A 21,171-nucleotide genomic window follows, 5' to 3' on the forward strand; every position below is an offset into this window, starting at 1 on the left:
CTACGATCTCTCCTCCTGCCGTCTTTTGACTTTATTTTTCGCTGCCCCCGTTTTAACGATGGGGGATTTGTGGCTCCTCAGAGCGCACGGAGTGTGACAGAAGATGTTAAGGATGCGGGACTTGTGCAGCTCGTTGTGTTCATCTCTTTCTACTCAGATGCCAACACGGTGAAGACAGAGTGGCTGCTGCTGCTGGAGCTCCGCATTCAGAAAGTCTTTATTTGATTTTTTTTTTCTCCTATTCTTCTTCTTCTTCTTCTTCTTCCCTCCGGAGCGACTTCAGGAAGATGTAAGGAGGAGATCCCACCGTGTGCAGCTGAACGTCCCCCCCTCCTCCTTCTCTCTCCATCAAAATGCAGAAGGGAATACGACTTAATGATAGTCATGTCACCTACCTGGGGCTTTTGGCGAAAAAGGATGGTACGAGACGGGGCTGCCTGAGCAAGAAGAGCTCGGACAACACGAAATGGCACAGCAAGTGGTTTGCTCTGCTGCAGAACATGCTCTTTTATTTCGAGAACGAGTCCAGCTCTCGACCCTCGGGATTGTACCTGTTGGAGGGATGCATCTGCGACAGGGCGCCCTCTCCCAAACCCTCACTGTCAGCGAAGGAGTGTTTGGAGAAGCAGGTATGGAGACACGCACACACATGCACGCACGCACACACACACACACACACACACACACACACACACACACACACACACACACACACACACACACACACACACACACACACACACACCTCCTCTCAATCGCTGCTTTATTGTTTTCCAGCCCTACATGTTGATGACACTGTAATCCAAATGTCCCTGCGCCTCAAACGTCTCTGAACTCCATTTCACTCCAGAACAAAGTGCCTTTTTATATTCTGCATGTTTTTCTTCTCTTCCTTCGCACGGTGACCTCAAATCCAGCGGCAGCAGCAGAAAAACACGAGGTTCCAGATTGCTGCTGTATTGCACGTTATGTAATGCATGCATGGCATTAATGATGAGGTAACAATTCTAACACCTAATGATATTACAGCAGCCCTGGCACTGGGGTATGCAGTATTTTATGTTGCCTCATGTTGCAGTAAACCACAGCGCAATCTTATTTTCTTTTTTCTTAATTGGGATAGTTTTCCTTGATGCATTAAATGTGGTCACAAATGTATTTCTGTAATTAAACTGGTTGGTTGTTTTGCTTTTTGACTTTCAGTCATCATCTTTTTTCATTGTTTTGACGTGATAGGGTGGAGAGTGATTTACCTACTGCTGCTTCCAATAAAACATGTAAGAAAAATATAAATAAGTTTTGGCCTCAGGATTTCCATCTTGTGGTGAGATGGTGACATTACAGCTAAGGCTCAGGACACAGTGGGGTGCCAGTGATCAGTCAGCTCTGATCTAGCTGACCTGCATGAAATGGCTCAATCTAATTTTAGAGCTTTCGCGTTGCATCATCCACAGTGATGCACTGCTTGTGAAGAGTGGTGTCTTCATGATGTTTCCATAAGACCCTGTTACTGTGTCGTAAAACGATATGTGCACATTCAAATGTAATGCGTTTTGCTTCCTATATCTGATAAAAGTCCGGCTTGTTCACATTCTTATTTTTAATAAACTGCAGAGAAACATGATGCCTCTGCGCCACCAGCCCGGCGCTCTGTAGGTAGGGCTGCCATCCAAAGTCAGTCCAGGCTCTTCCTGTGAACAGCTGCCCTTGTGCTGACAAAGCAGAATGCAACACACAGGCTAATGTTGTGCTCATGGCTTTAAAGGCACCAAAAAAAAAACACATCCCTGTAAGAATTTTAGTTTTTTCTCAGCAGTGTTGTTTCCCTTGTGTTTTATTCTGCAAATCCTGTTTGCAGGGAACGAAAGCACTGACAAATATGGGATTGGCATTAGGAGTTAACTCTCAATGTAAACAAACAAACAAACAAAAACAGTAAGAGTAGGAAAACATCACCTCTGCTTCCAACCCCCCCTGGATTTGTGGGTTTTTAGTTTTATAGCAATCCCCTCTAATCCCTACATTATATTTATCCTCAAATGCAGTTTGTGTGAAAATGATAATGCGCTTGAGCCCGGGGTTTCCATGGCAACCCTTTTTTGCATCCTAAATAATGATGCAGTTGGAAGAGGCGGGATAACGGAGGGGAGAGAAGTAGTGTGTCGCATCTCTCCTATTGATGCGAGTGCTACGTGGGCTAAATTTGGTCCTCGCGGTACCTTGGAGGGGTCAGAGTCCATTTATAGAAACCGTGCGCTTTCTCGCTCACACTGGGAAACGGCAGCACTTCAAACCAATAACACAAAGAAGCCGAGGCAGCGATGGTTGTGACACAAGCTGTAAAGCAAATCAAAAGATCTGACTAATATTAAGATATGATAGGTCGGGGTCGGAGATGTTGGTGTGAAAGAAAACTCTAACATCCAAACCAAAGCTCCTCATTAAAATGAAAGTGGATGCACGTTGAGTGATTACTAACACTTAGTTCTCCAGGGAATATATTACTGTATAGAGCTCATTATGTGGTGCAGGAAAGTCCTTTTATAGCACTGCTGCAATAAAACTGAGCTGTTTACCAGTCAGCAAGAATTGGTTAATATCGGAAGAACAGCTCAATCAAAAGAAAGAATCATTGATTTTGGAGAAAGTAGCGCTCACGTATCAATACCATGGGATCCTTCAATGCTGTATTGATTAAACATACCTGTTCAGATCAGTAAAAAAAATGTAAAATGTACGTGACTCAGCCATAAACATAAAGCAGCAGACAGACAGTGTTCTTAACATCACCTCTTATCAGACACTCGCCGCGCTCCTATCACAGAGATCATGAGCGAAAACTACAACAACATGCATGTCTCCCTGCCAGAAATAGATTTCCTTTGACGGTAGGATGAATACCTAATGAATGTGAAGATGGAGGAGCAGTCAGCCATACATGACGATCAGCTGCAGGTTGATAGGTGCCTGTTGAGCATCTGCAGGGCCAAAGATTAGAGTCTGGTCTCAGTCATCACAGCAAGAAGAAGTCCAAGGAGAAGATGACATTTGATGTAGATGGTGAATATATCTGTGAAGGGTCTCGGTCATCCAGGTCATGGTGTCTTCAGGAGTCTTATGTGTATACATAGGCAAGAGGCTTCTTCAGTTCTAGTAGAACTAGAAGAACTGCAGAAGATGAAAGTCCAGTTGCCTCCTATACGTACACTTGAACAACTCCTACATACATATATATGGTAAATGGTCTTTATTATTATAGCAGCATTTCCAGTCTTGATGACATCACAAAGCGCTTAACAGTTTTGCCGTTCGCCCATTCACACAGTACAACACTTTCTCTATTGCACATCACTCACACACTGCCCTCAGGGGCAATTCAGGGTTCAGTATTTTGCAAAAGGGCATTTCAGCATGTGGAATGGGAGAGATTGGGATTGAACCGCCAACCCTCTAGTTAAGGAAGGACCCACCCAACCTCCAGCCGCTCTGTACAACAAGATACATACAAGAATGTTTATAACAACTGAGGAACAATTTCTCCAATTAGTAAAATTAGTTTAGCCACAGAATGAAGTAGGAGATGTTTCCTCTGTAGAAACACCACAGTACTCTTTTAAGAGTAAAGGTACAATGTTATTCGGTGTTGAAAGCAAAAGGACAGAGTCCCCAGAATGCGCAAAACTGTCTGAGAGGTGGTGTGCAATCTAACATGTTGTTCTATACTGAAGCTATTTTTAGCTTATAAATTTAAACTGTATTTTAGTTTAGTGGCAGGTGGAGGTGCCAGGAAACAACAACTAACCCGTCAATATATGTTGTTTCCTGATGCCTCCTCCTGCTCTCACTTAAGATGAGAGCCTCCATTCTTTGTTTTAAATATTAAAGCATCTACTGGTTAGTCAAGTCATTGAACCATTTATTGGTTACTTCTGCATAAAAGATCATTTCCCCACAAATAATCATCTCTTCCATCAGAGGATGCACATTAAAGACATATTAACACAAATTAAGTAAAAAATCTGTCGCAATTACAACAACATCAAAAAAAAAAGGAAATTTCCTCATCTGTTCAAGTCACAATTAGCTGCTGCTGCTGTTGTTGTTGCTGCTGCTGTTGCTGCTGCTGTTGCTGCTGCTGGGAGTCCAGCGCAAAAGGAATCACATTCATCTTTAATCGAGTGACACAAGAAAACGCAAAAACAGCCTAACTGTGCACACTGACTGGAGTTGCTAGGAAACAGGTAGCGCACAGTTATGTAATTAGCCGTGGCTCCAGCCTCCATGTCTTATGGCATTTCCTCCTGGGAACCAGAGACATCCCAGGAACTGAGCTGGGGGAGGCTTCCCTCAGCATGCTCCATCAATTGCACTGGTGGGCGAGGAAGATGTGGCTTCCCCAGGCCCTGTGTGGTTTTAAATCACCCACTTGATGTCTGCAGCAGCGAGGCAGTGGAACAAACACAAAGACTTAAGCAGCAGAGATGCTTCAGTCGAACCAATATACAGCAGAATGTGTCCAATAATGAATAGTTCTGTTGTTTCTGACCAGAATTCCTCACCTCTCTTTGCTCTCTCCCCTGTTTCCTTCAGTACTATTTCACCATCAACTTCACCCAAGAAAACCAAAAGGCCCTCGAGTTACGCACAGAAGACGTAAAGGACAGCGATGAATGGGTGGCTGCAATATCACACGCCAGGTAAAGGCACGCATTAGTGAAATGTGCAGATATGGCAATTAGAAGTTGAAGCAGTCGCTCGAGGCTAAGTAATGTTTGAGTGATGTAATGCGGGGGGATGTTGCCATGGTTTCATAAGTGGGGTAAAAATATGAGGAATAACAGACATGAAGATAAAATGCTTTGTTCACAAGAAAAACCAGATTGCTCCGCTGCGTGCACTAATGTAAAATTCATTGTTCAAGCTGCAATACAAAAACGTGTTTGTGTGTGTGTCTGTGTGTGTGTGTGTGTGTGTGTGTGTGTGTCTGCGTGTGTTACAGTTACAGAAACTTGGCCACCGAGCATGAAAGTCTCACGCAGAAGTATCTTCATCTGCTTCAGATCGTGGAGACAGAGAAAACAGTTGCTAAGCAACTTCGACAACAGATAGAAGATGGGGAAATCGAGATTGAAAGGCTCAAGTCAGAGGTGAGTTCTCTACACGCAGGAGCGGGAGTGTAAACAAATACGCAACATTATTCAGGTGTGAACCAATTTTCACACCACAGTCGCACAACCTCAGTCAAATCTGAATACACCACGCTGCCATCAACTAAATGACAAGAATCACTGGTTTCACTGGAAGGAAATGTTGAAATCATAGGAAAATAAACATATTCTTTTTCATTTCAAAACTTGGTGGATAATAATGCAATTCAGATATTTCTCTGTGTGTAAAACATAATCCAGGTGGTTTGCTAACAATGTTAAACATGCAGTCAGTGAAAAATGGTTCAATATTCAGATATTCAAAACATTTTCATCCTCAAAAATCTTTCCCCTGTCTTCACCAGGTTTGTTGGACAGTTCAGGATGAGACTCGACTGATGTTTCACTGGTGCTATTTTTACTCCCTGATCCAATATTGAAGTCTGCACCGTGTGTGGCTCGACAGCAGATAGAACGGAAGTTTGGAATAGTGCCTGCTACTCAGCCAAAAGAGCTTTTCAGATTTATTTTGTTGATATTTATAAGTCATAATTCTGGTTTCATTTATATGCTGAAAGCTGTTAATAGAGATTAGTAAAAATGTCATCTGGACCTAAAATACATGCAGAAAGTATCTCTGTTTGTGTTTTGTGTGTTAAAAAAAAAGAGAGAAGACGGACTCTTGGCCCAGATATCTGCCTGCTCTGTATTTCCAACAGGACAATTGTTTTAATTCAGTCCTAATAAAAATGTAATCTATTATCTAATGAAATATTTTGTACTTGTGCACACAGTAAGAAGAGCACAACTCTATCTACCCTGGTATAAATATAACTACAGATATTAGCCTTCCATTACACTCCACTTTGCAGAATATCTTTGGGCTATTTTGGCTGAACTGTGTCCTCTGATGTTCCCTTTTACTGTATTTGAAGACTAAAGCGAGCTCTGTTAAAATATCCAGGATTTTGCCCTCTCGCACTGAACCACAGCAGCGGAGGATTACAGGATTTTCTATCTATAGAAGGATGTGTGGCAGCCGCACACAATATCAGTAAGACCGGCTGTAAATAGACTTCCTGGTAGAACATCACCACTGCTTCCTGCACCGCGCTCATATTAATCCAAAACACGGATGTGTCTCTTCCTTGTTGTGACCTGCCAGCACCACAAATAACATCTGAACCTGTGGGAAATCCATGTGGATTATTGCTCTGTTTGCCTCATATGTGAAAACTAGTGTAAGACAGAAATGGAAGCACTGCACCATCACATGTGGTCTGTATTTAATTAACGCTTTTCCAGTCTTGATGCCCACTCAAAGAGCTTTACAGTACACACATTGCCCTCCACACACATGCAGTGCATCTATGGGCAGCATCTTTTCTATGAGGGGCAATTCAGGGCTCAGTATCTTGCCCGAGGACACTTCAGCACTTGGTTCAGAGACTTGGTTAGAGGACGACCGCTCTACCCCCTCAGCCGCCCCTGTGAGAGCTGCGCTCAGGCCGACTGCTCTCCACTTTGCATCTCCTCTCAGGAACAATGTCTCCAAACAGGGCTGCGTTCAGCGCTGTATTCATCAGATCAAATGGTCATTTTACTTTAATGTGCAAATGCGATGCTTGAAATCCAATTATGTGCTGAATATGCATGAACACAGCTTTATATTGCGTCTCCTCTATGAAATGCAATGACAATTAACTGTCCTGCCATATTCAAAGTAAATGGAGACACTTGGCTTCAAACAGTTCAAACAAGCTCCAGTCTGGGTATTTCATTTATTTTTTATTTCACCAGCCTCTCTAAATCTTGTCAACATGCAGGACCGTCTGCTACATGTTGCATTTAAATGACCAACGTGAACGAATATTGATGCAGTGAAAAGTTCATTCAGGCTAAAATGTCTTAGTGTTCACAGGTCCTGTCACTTTGATAAAATGCTGCCACAATAAGTAAGAAGGAGATAAACATGTAAGTGGGACTGATTGGTCTTTCTTGTGGTCGCTCCCGGGCAGATCGCCGGGCTGCTCAAAGACAACGAGAAGATCCAGGCCAGCCCCGAAGCCACGCCGACCGACGACGAAGACGCCGAAATCAAGAAGATCAAAAAAGTAAAGCATGAAACCCAAACTTGTTTTATTTTTAAAGTGCATGTGGATTTTGATGAACTTAAACCTGGTCTGCTTCAGGTCCAGAGCTTCCTGCGAGGCTGGATCTGCAGGAGGAAGTGGAAGACCATCATCCAGGATTACATCCGCTCGCCGCACGCAGAGAGCATGAGGAAGAGGAACCAGGTGGTGTTCAGCATGTTGGACTCAGAGGCAGAGTACGTGCAGCAGCTTCACATCCTGGTCAACAACTTCCTGAGGCCGCTCCGCATGGCTGCCAGCTCCAAGAAACCACCCATCACCCACGATGATGTCAGCAGCATATTCCTCAACAGGTTAGATCGGCAAGAATACCCTACGAATAATAATGTGTTTCAGTGAGCAAGTCATTTGTGGACCGAGAAAAAAGAAACTGACAGAAGTCATCAGCTCGGCTTCAATCAGTTGCCGGGCGATCAGTCCAGACCAATAACAGCCATTCTCACATCAAGGCGGTCCATTTAAGTGTTAAAGCCTCCTCACTGATCTCTGTTGCATCACACTGTTGCTGCAAAGTTTGGTCTCCACCACCCCAGCCACAATTTTTCTTAACCAGGCTCAAATGTTTGAAATGTTACTCAATGTCTTGCTTTGGGTTCACTCTTCTATGAAGGGGTGCTCCCTGTTAAGCTTAGCAAGCTGCTTGGCTAATCCAGGAAGCAAGCCCAACTATTTCCATTTGTTGCAATAAATGGTTGAAGTAAATAAACACAGGAGTATATGTAAATGTAATTCCTAACAGGACAAATGCATTTTATAAAACTACACGTTTCTTTAGGCTGCAGGAAAGGGATTCTGGTGTCATTTTGATAGAAACCACAAACATCTACACAATCGAGATTTAAAAACAGAAAAATGCCATAATATTCATTGACATTTGTAAAGTAAAATATAAAATTCATGAATAGAATAGAAAAAATAAGATGTACAATATGTGAAAGACATCACTCCCATATAGTGTAGTAGAGCATGTATAAGAGACTTCCAGGGTAAGAGATTCATGGTTTATTGCTTCATTTCTAAAATCAGTGAATGGATAAATTGGATGACCATGCAACTTGACAACAAATATTAACGATAAATCAATAATATTGAAAATCCCCTGATCTGTCGTCTAATATATTTGCTAGTTTAACACTTTCCATTAGTCCAATTCACGGCAGTATATCTACAGATCTGTGTGAAAATTTCATAACAACATTCATGGAAAGCATTAAATTATTACAATGATGACTTTTCGAACCTATTTCTGCCACTAGTCCACAAAAACATAAAATAACAAAGATGTGCAGCATTCATCCATGCATTGCTTTGCTTTGAGTCTTTTTGTCGCAAGAAAACCAACTTGTTTACAATGTGAGACTTTGCACTGTGTTATTCAACCTCAATTTAATACATAAACATTTATATGAACTGAATGAATTCATGCCACAGCAGAGAGTTCTTTGTTGGACACACAGACAGACCAGCGAAGACAGTCATACACACACTTATCCAAACACATTCATGCTCCAAACCTGCACATCCATGCTCTCACACATATTGAACTGTCCTCTCTCAACTTTAACAGGTAAACTCTGCATTTCATAATAAAATCAGTCAATCAATATATTTTTCTTTGTGTTTTTCAGTGAAACTATCATGTTCCTACATCAGATATTTTACCAAGGTCTTAAAGCCAGAATAGCGAGCTGGCCAACCTTAGTGCTGGGTAAGAAACATCTCATCTACTTTCTTTATTTCATAGTCATTGCAAAGCTCGTTCTGCGTGTTTACCACGATCGAAGGAGCCCTCTGTTTAGACCGTGTCATTTTTCTCCTTGCGTATTCATCTCTTCTCAGCTGACCTGTTCGACATCCTGCTGCCCATGCTGAACATCTACCAGGAGTTTGTGAGGAACCACCAGTACAGCCTGCAGATCCTGGCTCACTGCAAGCAGAACCGAGACTTCGACAAGCTGCTGAAACAGTACGAGGCCAAGCCCGACTGTGAGGAGCGGACCCTGGAGACCTTCCTCACCTACCCCATGTTCCAGGTCAGCTTGTTTGTCTCGCTGATATACTCGTTGAATTAAGGCAAGCCCATTTGTTTCCTGCCGAGCTGCGACTCTGAGCCAGAGTTTGTCGTTAATTTTGTTCTCTCGCAGTCGCTCGGGGCCAAGTTCTTCTCTCCATATATAAATGGTACCATTGGGCCGTATATATTTCACCAGCTTACTACAAGGTGGCTATTGCTATGCCAATGATGCCCCATTGTAGCTGTCCGTAAAACATATAGCCACTTTGTTTTTTTGTACATTTAAAGCTGTGCATCTTTTAAAGACACTGTCTGTAACCCAAACAAAAGACAGTCCATCACTGGAGCTGCCGTCACTGCCACAGATATCGTTTACACACTTATGTGTAACTATACACATAAGTATAGTATACTATATGGTTACTAGTCCATACCTGATCCCTCCTGCTTTATTATCTTAAAACTGTCAATTTAGTCTTTTAGTGTATTTTTATGCAACCCACTATAACAGATTTTCCTTTAATGAGTAATGATTAATTTTAATGTCTGTAATAAAATTGTAAATAATGAAGATATGAATACAGTTATGAGTCCAGAAGATCCTAAATTGTGTATTTTCTTTGTATAAATCCAGCCTCATAGCTGAAGCTGCTATTTAGGACACTGGGGTCATGTCCTCATCTTTATCTGTGAATTTAGGGTTTTATCTTCCTGCTGAGCAGGAGTTTATGATCTTGTATACGTCTCGTTTCTCAGGTGAAATTTAACTGACTTCTAAGTCCCTCCTCCTCTTTGGCTCACAGAGCGATGTCCTGTAACTGCAGTGTCGCTGGACAGCACCAGAAATAGCAGGCATTTGTCAGCTATTGCTCAGAATATCCCTGCAGTGTTATCCACGTCTCTAAAAAGTGGTTGTTTTTGGAGCTCGAGTTTTAATAATCGCTCATTTCTGGCGAGGTACGCAGTTTCCCAGCAGTCCTCCCTGCTGGGGCCAACTACAGGCTGTGCTGTGTTGATAGCAAATTTTTGCTGATGAGTGTAGTTTGTGCTCTCCACTGATCTACTTCTCATTAGTGTATGTGCACGCTGGCACTTGTATGTTCCTGTGTGTGCATGTTTTGCGAAGCGTTGTTGATGAGCCCTTAAATTTGGGTATGACTCCCCTGGTGGTTTCTCTTGTGTCTCCATAGATTCCCCGCTACATTCTTACACTCCACGAACTTCTGGCCCACACGCCCCACGAACACATAGAGAGGACCAGTCTGGACTACGCAAAATCAAAGCTGGAAGAGCTTTCCAGGTACATTTGTCTCAAATCAACACTTGCATGGGGCCTCAATTCAGCAACATAGAGCAATCACAGGCATAGTTTTCATCAAGATTTATTGTGTGAGGTGCTTGTTTGCTGTACATCACAAAAACCTTTGAGTGTTGTTTCCTGAATCTATATACATTTATATGAAAAAGCCATTAGAATGAATCTTTTCAAGATAATATCAAACTCTAAATATGAATATTCATACTAGACTCTGAGGGGTTGGTGGATAGATGGATGTGTTATTTTAGAAATTTGAGAAATGCTTGGATTTTGAATAAAGAGCAGCATTGGTCTTATAGAACTTACTTAGAAAGCAGTACAAGTGAAGTGACATGATGAGACACAATCTAAAAAAATATATAATGTAAACTGCTTGTAAACAAATGAAACCGTTAACACTCAAAACAATATAGGAATCAAGTTATTGCTCAAAATATGGGCAAATGTATCTTAAAGGTTGCGAAAACGAAAGCCTCTTGCTAAATGCACGAGTCACTGATGTGCACAAACATGAGTTGAATGTTTACATTAAGATTTTTTGCATTTAATGGCCTTTTTGTGTCTGATCAAATTAATATGATGGATTTTCCCTTTTTTTTCTAGAATCATGCACGATGAGGTTAGCGAGACGGAGAACATCAGGAAGAACCTGGCTATAGAGCGAATGATCGTGGAGGGCTGCGAGATTCTCCTCGACACCAGCCAGACGTTTGTACGACAAGGTAAAGGAACTCCTGTCTCAGGGGCGCATCCAGGGGGGGGAACTGGCCCCAGCTGAAATCTCATTGGCCCCTGAAGTGCCCCTGTCCTTTCAGTACTCTTTTTGTCACTTACCAACAACGCTATCAATAAATGTGACAATGTGTTAATGTTTTTTAACAAATCTATTCAAAGTTGTGTGGCTTTTCTCAGAGTAATTGAGATAACAGAAAACTGGTTTAGGAATTGCATAATTGTTGGAAATATAATAAGCCCCTTAATGTAAATTGTGACCCCTGATTTCTAAAAATCCGACGAATCACCCACTGGCCTGCCTATAAAACATTATTCTACCCCGGTCTAACATCTTCAGCCCTGCATTAAAGGGGAGATACTCAGTTTTCATGCAAAAAGGCCCATCTCTCTCTCCCTCTATGTATCTATCTCTCTCACTCTCTCTCTCTCTCTTTCAATCACCCTGGGGAATAACATGTGCCTCTCATGAGAAGAGTTTTTAATTGCCAAGTGTAATTAGACTGTTCTGAGGGAAAATTATGATGAATCTGGGACTGTAAATGTCACTCATCCCCAATAGGCCTCGAAGGATGAGGACAGGGAAACTGAAATGTTGAGTAATTTAATCTCTAGTTTCTCACGTGACCGTAGATGTATTCAATTTTAGTGGAAGGCTAGACGAGCAGTTTCACATCACTTCTTTCCTTCTCTTACCCCCTGTTCCTGGCTACTATCCATTTATATGTGTTTATCCAAATCTCCCCTTCTCCCTCTCTCCTTCTACTTGTTATTTACACTCACTCTTTCATTGCCACATACAGGGTCTCTCATCCAGGTGCCGATGAGCGAGAAGGGCAAGATCACCCGTGGGCGACTGGGCTCTCTGTCTCTGAAGAAGGAGGGGGAGCGGCAGTGCTTTCTCTTCTCCAAGCATTTAATCATCTGCAACAGGGGTTCTGGGGGAAAGCTTCATCTCACCAAGGTAGACCCGTGCTGCTGAGACACAGTGTGGTCGGCGCTGCTCCTTATTATCAAACGTCCCAGTCTTTCAGCGCAGCGCAAGCCCCGGATCTCTGGGCTGAAGTGAACAGATTAACTGACAGGAAGATGAAAGCTACAGGGTCCGCAATCTCGTGCCTTTTATCAGTGGCAATTACCACTGGACACAAACACAGGCTCATTGTTTGACAGCAGCAGCTTGATTTGTGTAATGGTGTATTATTAATAAACATTACAAAGGGCGATTGATGTTCGAGTTTAAGGTTTTAGACCGAAAAGCCTTAGATAAAGTTACAACGCCAGTCTTATGACATGTTTTAGTTGTTTAATGAAAATCTCAAAAAGTTTGTGATACGATTCATGGTTGTCATCAACATTGCACACACTCATAAATATCAGTCCCCTAAACATTCTCGCATTAAAATGTTTTAAAGATCCGTGAATTATTCCCTGAGAAATCTATATAAATGTTGAAAAACAGCCTCTCTTGCAACAAATGTGATAAACGAAAGTGAAAATATTCCTGGATCCGTTTCCTGATCCGGACCTGAACCAAAATTGAATGGGTGTGTTCCTGACACATATCACATCCTTACACCAAATTTTGTGGTAATTCGTCCAGTACTTTTTGCGTAATCTAAGCTAATTAACAGATCGACAAACAGACCAATGCAGAAATATGTGAAGAAGTGAAGTTTTATCCCCCCTTTCATCACAGCAGTCCATTGCAGATTCTCAACTTTTCAGCATTAATCTCAGGTACTGTGTTGAGACAACTGTGGCTAGTGTTAAGACACTGAGTGTGTACTGTGTGTGTTGTTCGCAGAATGGAGTCATCTCGCTTATAGACTGCACTCTTTTGGAGGACCCTGAGGGGACGGATGATGAGTGTGAGTGTTTTATTCATGTATAGCATCTTACAGGAATATGCATCGCACATACCATGTGTGATGCTGTACATAATGCATGCCATGACTACTTGAGTGTGCCGGACTTCATTAATATTTGATAATTAACATTTGAAACTACTGGAGTCAGTTAAGTTTCTAATAAATTAATGTTTAGTAATGATATTCCAGTATTTGGCCAAATGTTGATATTTTCATAACAAGTTTTCATTGAAATAAATATTTGATATGAATGTTCTCACTAAATATTTGCTTATATCTGTAGAGGAAATGAGAGCTAACCTTGATTCTTTGCGTTTACCTCAAAGCCAAATCAGACAAGAGCGGCCAGGACATTGAGCACCTGGACTTCAAGATTGTGGTGGAGCCAAAGGACAGTCAGTCATTCACAGTCATCCTGGTGGCCTCCTCCAGGCAGGAGAAGTCTGCATGGACCAGTGACATCAGCCAGGCACGTCAACACACATCACAGTCCCCGGCCTTCAGACGACGAGCCGAGGACGTAGGTAGAAAGCCTGCATGTCACAGAACTCACTAACGTTTTCCTCTGTCCTCTCTGTTTGCTTCGTCCGTGTCTGCGCCACAGTGCATAGACAACATCCGCTGCAATGGGCTGATGATGAACGCCTTTGAGGACAATTCCAAAGTCACAGTACCACAGATGATCAAGTAAGCTGTTTTTTTTATTTCCACACCCTGTCCTTGCATTTTTCCCTGGCATTTATTTTTAATTTTGTTCCAACTTTCTTTATCCTGAGCAGGTCAGATTCAAGTCTGTACTGCGATGACGTGGACATCCGCTTCAGTAAGATGATGAACTCCTGCAAGGTGCTGCAGATCCGCTACGCCAGTGTTGAGCGCCTGCTGGAGAGACTGACCGACCTCCGTTTCCTCTCCATCGACTTCCTCAACACCTTCCTCCACTCGTATCGTGTGTTCACCACCGCCGATGTGGTGCTAGACAAACTCATCACCATCTACAAGAAGCCCATCAGCGCCATCCCTGCTCGGTGAGTCACATTACATTTGGACAGACTTGATTGTTGCTGGATTGTTGTCAACAAGAAAAACAAATGTTATTTTAAATGTTTGGCATCTTTCCAAATCTTGTTGCTTAAAGAGGAAGTTGATCTATTGTAATGTGAGCTGCTGTAATCCTGTAATCAATGCAAGGCGCAACAGCCAAGAAATGTGGCACGATGAACTTTTAGATTTAAGTGAAGACATATGAGTTGCATACTTCTTACTTAAATTTTACCTGAATGTGTTCAGTTCAAAACTTCAATGAAATGCTCGACAGCATTAGACAACAACAATGTTTGAATGAGAAAACTAGACAGCATATAAATGTGCATGTATATAAAGATGCATGAAGTTTCTCCACTTCCTCCCATTTTATTCAAAATTAAGCCAAAATATTCTTAATACAAACGCTGCCATGTTGCAAATTTGCAGCCAGTATAGATCAGGGGATGTAGCTGCAATAGTGAGGTCCCACCGATATACACACGTCAGTATCAGCTGTCAATCGTGACATTTTTTTAAAGCATAAAATGTTGATTCTTTAGTTTGGTCCATTTCCCATCCACTAACAAGGAAGAGCTATGGTTTATGAACTATACTGAAGTCAATCATTAGGGAATGATCAAGATGCTTTGGCTTTACTTTTGGGCAGCTATCATGTCGTCGCTCTTTACCAGAATCAACATATGAAGTTACTGGAGATCCGCTTTAAAAATTGTGATGTAAAATTCACTCTAACTTGATGAATACTCTAAGTAGTTATGGTCATTACAGTTAAGCAAATAAAAATTTGTTTTTCAGGGTTATTCCTAGAATTAAAAGCCTATTTTGGATACTGTATTTGACACTGGAACAATGTCAAGCTTCATATGTGATTTTTGACAGGCTCTGTGATGCCTCTGTATGTGTGTGTGTGTGTGTGTGTGTGTGTGTCTGTGTGTGTGTGTGTACTTCTACTCATACCTTTGTGATGACCATTCTAAGGACATTTGTTTGAGGGTTAAGACTTGGTTTTAGGGTAAGAATTAGGTCTAGGTTAGGCATTTAGTTTTGATGGTTAAGGTTAGGGTAAGGGGCTAGGGAATGCAATCCTCACTAAAACAATAAAGTACGTGTGTGTGTGTGTGTGTGTGAGTGTGTGTGTGTGTGTGTGTGTGTGTGTGTGTGTGTGTGTGTGTGTGTGTGTGTGTCTGGTCAAAGGTAATATTTGGGTCCAGTTCCTCCCGCCTGACTGAGAGTGTCTCAACCAGGGCTCTATCTCTTTATGGTAGCATACCTCGATGCTGCAGGGCCCCACCCTCTCCTCTCTCTCTCCTCTCTCTCTCCCTCTCTCCCACTCTTCTCTCCCTCTCTCCTCGCAAAAGATCCATAGTGTGAAATGCTGATGAAGTGTTGCAGTGGGGCAAACTCGCCACTCCACAGGCAGCCAGGGCCCCACTGTGGGGTTCAGATCAGGGAGAGCTGCCCATGCCCACGCCCTGCAGCACGCTCTCCCGTGGCGCTTGTCATGTCACTGTGAGACACCTACACTTGGCTGCTTGTGTCAGCAGTGGCCATGCGCACTTTCACTCGCTGTGCTATTTATGGGAACCCGTGAGGTCGCCAGGAGGGTGGCAGGGAGTGGGAGAGGGTTTCTGGAACACTGCAGCATGTATCCTGCTCTAAAACGATGAGATGCGACTGCAGAGGCACTTCTGGTTGCCTGGCTGACTCGGTTTGCATAAATTATTTAGAAGGTGTTGTGTATTTAGTTAAGCTCTTAAAACAGAGTGTACTTAACAAATATCAAAGAAACACATTCCTATGTGCTGAATTCAAATGCATATATCCTCCCTTGATGCAGGTCCCTTGAGTTGTTCTTTGCCAGCAGTCAGAACAGTAAACTCCTGTATGGAGAACCTCCCAGCTCCCCGAGGGCCAGCAGGAAGTTCTCCTCCCCTCCTCCTCTCGCCATCACCAAGAACTCATCCCCGAACCGGCGGCGCAAGCTCTCCCTCAACATCCCAATCATCACCGGGGGCAAAGCTCTTGACCTGGCTGCCCTCAGCTGCTCCTCTTCAAACGGCTATGCAAGTATGTACTCGTCCATTTCGCCATTCAGCAAGACCACCTTGGACATCAATAAGCTTTACGTGTCCACCCCCGTCGCGAGCAAAATCCCAGATGAGGGCGAGGACAAGAAAGACAAGGCGGAGGAGACCTCAGCGTGCAAACAAGGTGGGCCAGCAACCGACATTTCGAGCAAAATACTCCAAGTTTGTTTTGCTGTAATAGTGATTTGAGTTACTTATGTGTTTTTGCTGTGATGCAGATCTGTCAGTGCGAGAGGAAGGCGACAACGATCCAAACCAGAGTGACGATGGGGACGCAGAGGCTTCTCCCATAAAGTCACCGACCACCCCAAAAAACCTAAAATGCAAAAACTCATCAGGTACACCCTGCCCTAGACATGTGCACTAACATCCTAACAAACTCACTCGTGTGATATCCAGGCTTGTAAACCACACACTGTGATGCCACCTCTATGCAATACATGTGCCAGAGCCTCATTTAACACTGAGCCTTGAATATTTAACCCAAGACTGAGCACATAACAAAACAAAGCATGTAGCTGAAAATATAACATTTGAAATAAGCCACAATTTATTGTCTCTTATATACAAATTAAAGCTTTTAAACAGATATAGGTGGCAATTATCATTTTATATATAAATATTTCTTATGGAAAATAGTCCTGCAAAACATAAATGTGTTTCTGGTTATGAGCATGTGGGGAAAGCCAATGCTTGGCTTCAGTAGGTGTGAGGGAAACTTGTGTCATAGCAACTACATCAACACTGTGTTTTCCCTGCCGCCCCCGGTAACAAGCCCGTTTCAGAGCCAAGATTATCTGTGCCTTCTGCATCAAATTACAAAAATCACACAATGGATTTTTCTTTTTTAAAGAGTAAACCCAGTGCCCCTGGAAATTAGCGGATATTGTGAAGAGCTGTGTTGTGTCTCACATGGTGAAGGATTCTTGGCTGCGTATGATCTGTCTATGTTCCCAGGATTTAAACATAGCAGACTGCAGAGAATCTGTTGATTCCTCTGCTGTGCTGATATTTGGCGGCTATATTTAGCTGCAACCATCTTGATTATCAAAGCCTCTTGTTAAGGAAAGTGTGAAGGGACAGATTGTGTTGGCCTGTAGTGCCCCCTAGTGGAGGCTTGAGCAGGGAGAAGAAGCAGGTCATTCTGCAGTGGTTTTTGAATTCAGTTACACCTACTAATATACTGTTAGTAGTATTTTACTAGTTTTTTTTGCAAACTCTGAGACACATATAGAGTGAAAACCTTTAACTTGTAATGCCTCTTCTTAAACTGACCACCAATTAGATTTACATGGCACCAGAATAAATCACAGATTGTTTTCTCTTTATTTGTGCTTCATTGTAGAGTTCTCTCTGTTTTCCTACAATAATGGGATGGTGATGTCATCATGTCGAGAGCTGGATAACAACCGCAGTGCCCTGTCTGCTGCCTCCGCCTTTGCCATCGCTACAGCTGGAGCCAATGAGGGCACACCAACCAAGGAAAAATATCGACGGATGTCCCTCGCCAGCACTGGTACACAAACGTACCCACTATTCAAACAGGACTAAAGTCCAACTGTAGTTATTGGTTGACCTCACTCAGCGCCACCGATTTTAGATTTTTGCCTTTTTGCCAATGCTGAGTGTGTCATACAAATGAGAGCTCATTTTAAAATATCTCCAATACATTTTCTTCAGGTTTCCCAACCGATCAGAGAAATGGAGACAAAGAGTTTGTGATCAGACGAGCAGCGACCAACAGGGTTTTGAATGTCCTGAGACACTGGGTGTCCAAACACTCCCCGGTAAAAAAAACAACAACTCACAAACACTAAGTTGGGCTCAGTATATATTTCCGCAAATTGTTAAATGTGTGTGTGTATATTTTCAGGACTTTGACAATAACAATGAGCTGAAGACAAAGGCAATTGTCTTCCTGGAGGAAGTGATGCACGACCCCGAGCTGTTGACTCAAGAGAGGAAAGCAGCAGCCAACATCATCAGGTACTGTAGTGTGCTGTTTCACTGGATTATTCTAATTCATTGTGTAATCCCAGTATGATCCATTATACTGTTCATACCTCTGAGTTTAACTTTCTTTCTGTCCATCAGGACTCTAACTCAGGAAGATCACGGGGACAGTCAGATCTCCCTAGAGGACGTGACAAAACTGGTAGGAAATTGAACAAATAAATAATATTTTTTATCAATGAACAGATTGTCACAGCTGTAACCCACTTTGCTTTTTAAGTAGAAGTTACCTATGGTGGCAGAGACGTCTCACACAAGGGCATTCATAGAAAACACGTATGCAAAGCCACAACTCGAAAATCTGAATCCACAACACAACTACAAAGGCCACAACACCAAAGCAAGAGGCACAACACAAATGCAAAAGCCACAACACAAATGAAAAAGCCACAACACAACCACAAAAGCCAAAACACCAACGCAAGAGCAACAACACCAAAGCAAAAGCTACAAAACAAATGCTAAAGCCACAACACAACCACAAAAGCCACAACACCAAAGCTAGGGCCACACAACAGACACTCAACCACAAAGGAAGTGAGTGACAACGGATGCCGGCATTGAACCGACAGAGTTACTTATTGTGGTCAAGTGATCGATGTCTGGGTCTCAACTGTCGTCTGTGAAGATGCGAACAGACCGGTCGCCTATTAAATGAGGTGCCAGTTTGTTTGAGGTGTTACGGTACAGGTGCGTTGTTGCTTTTTGGATACTCCAAGCACCTGTACCGTAACATCTGAAATAGATAGGCATCGAATTTTCGCAAAGGTCAGCTCACTTGACAACATAAACTCACCCTGGGCATTTTGTGGTCAACGTCTGTTGTGCTGCATGTGTGAGACATCTCAGCTACCGTTCTTACCTGATGTCTTCTGTCCATCTACAGTTCTCTATCAAACGTTATAGTGAAGAAAACAACTACCCAGTTTTTCACAATTGGAACCTAGTAAATCTGATCTCAGAGGAACTAGGTTTTTGAATGTGATCCTTCTTGTGCCATGGACCAACATCAAGTTTATTTAGTTTTTCACTCACTTTGTGCACCTTTTATAATTTGTGGTTGTTTTGTGTGTCCTAGGTGGGAGGAGGGAAGACCGATTCCTTTGAAAGTCATTCTGCATTGGAGATCGCAGAGCAGCTCACTCTCCTTGACAACCTAGTGTTTAAGGTCATACCATATGAGTAAGTGCCATCACATCACCTGTGCATGTTAGTGATAGAGAGGAACACAAATATAAATTATTTTCAATGTTTGCCTGTTTGCTTTACAGGGAATTCTTTGGACAAGGCTGGATGAAGAACGATAAAAATGAGAAGACTCCGTTCATCATGAGAACAACAAAGCACTTCAACGATGTATGTTCCAATAAACAAGCCCCTCACACAACTCCTCTATTCTACCTTTTATTGATTTTTTAAAAATAATATTGAGTCCATACACTCCATTTCTCTCTTTCCTCTGCAAGGTAAGTAACCTTATTGCCACAGAGATCCTGCGCTGTGAGGATGTGGTCACACGGGTCACAGTCATCGAGAAATGGGTGGCCGTGGCCGACATTTGTCGTTGTCTCCATAACTACAACGCCGTGCTCGAGATCACCTCCTCCCTCAACCGCAGCTCTGTCTTTCGCCTCAAGAAGACCTGGCTCAAGGTTTCGAAGCAGGTGTGTATCACCCTATACATTGGTTCACAAGGTTTCTTCCTAATATGATTAATTGTGTTCTTCATAACCTTTTTTTCCGCCAGACTAAAGGATTGATTGACAAGCTGCAGAAGCTGGTGTCATCAGAGGGGCGGTTCAAAAACCTGAGAGAGGCTTTAAAGAAGTGAGTTCAGTTTACAGACACATCATTTTGTGATGGATAAGTGAGGCAAACTTGCAGGACACGTAGATGATGGTGTAATGATGTGTGTTCTCACCAGCTGTGACCCTCCCTGTGTGCCCTACCTGGGGATGTACCTCACGGACCTGGCTTTCATCGAGGAGGGAACGCCAAACTACACAGAAGACAGCTTGGTCAACTTCTCAAAGATGAGGATGGTGAGCTCTTCTGGGTCCTGTCACACAAGGGACTTCCTGCGAATGTATGTTTTACAGGCTAAAATAATAACCCCATGCTTTTCAGATTTCACACATCATCAGAGAAATCAGACAGTTTCAGCAAACAGCATACAAGATTGACCTGGAACCAAAGGTAAAACCATATTTAGTTTAGTTTTAACTTCTCAAGCTTTTAAAAGGGGATATTACAAAGGGACAAGAACGATTTGTTTATTGACCTGTTTTTACCTAAATACATAATCAGTCACAAGTAGACACTGTTTTAGTCTAAAAGGTAACAAGCTAAAAAGTTGGGAACAGTTTATGTATTTTAAAAACTATAAAGATTAATTTCAATGAAACTTTTTTTGCGTGTTTCAGGTTGCTCAATATCTACTGGATATGACCTCTGTTCTGGATGAGGAAAGCATGTACGAAGCCTCACTCAGAATTGAGCCAAAAGTGCCCAACTGATAAGGAAGGTGGTCCTTTGTGTTCTTTTCTTTGTTAATATTACACATGAGTTAACATACAAACTTTTGTATAGTTGTACATGTTTAAGATATTTGCTCTTCTGTACAGTGGATATTTAAAGTTGTCTGAAGACACAAATCATTTCAGCGTATATTGTTTGTTACCGTAACCACCAATGCCACCTGCTTTAAAAATCTACAATTTACATTTCTTTGGGTTATTTCTAGCATAATAACAGAGGTCACTTTGTTTGCAGGTAACTGTGTCTTCTAT

At 42.4% G+C, this 21,171-nt stretch overlaps 1 protein-coding gene across 1 annotated transcript; it reads left to right on the plus strand.

Moving 5' to 3' along the window:
• Positions 1–353: 353 nt before the first annotated feature.
• rasgrf1 (Ras protein specific guanine nucleotide releasing factor 1) lies at positions 354–20,905 on the plus strand. Its single transcript, XM_061076772.1, has 27 exons — positions 354–629; positions 4,591–4,697; positions 5,000–5,147; positions 7,166–7,261; positions 7,340–7,593; positions 8,929–9,008; positions 9,140–9,333; positions 10,505–10,614; positions 11,236–11,354; positions 12,168–12,328; positions 13,172–13,235; positions 13,562–13,704; positions 13,840–13,922; positions 14,015–14,263; positions 16,120–16,517; positions 16,597–16,707; positions 17,715–17,885; positions 18,050–18,156; positions 18,243–18,355; positions 18,464–18,524; positions 19,461–19,564; positions 19,654–19,738; positions 19,849–20,046; positions 20,130–20,209; positions 20,307–20,424; positions 20,510–20,578; positions 20,806–20,905. Exons 1-27 carry the CDS (start codon positions 354–356, stop codon positions 20,896–20,898), a joined length of 3,792 nt encoding a protein of 1,263 aa, XP_060932755.1. The 3' UTR covers positions 20,899–20,905.
• Positions 20,906–21,171: the final 266 nt, after the last annotated feature.

Source organism: Limanda limanda, chromosome 8 (assembly GCF_963576545.1).
Source record: "Limanda limanda chromosome 8, fLimLim1.1, whole genome shotgun sequence".
Taxonomy (NCBI): Eukaryota; Metazoa; Chordata; class Actinopteri; order Pleuronectiformes; family Pleuronectidae; genus Limanda; species Limanda limanda.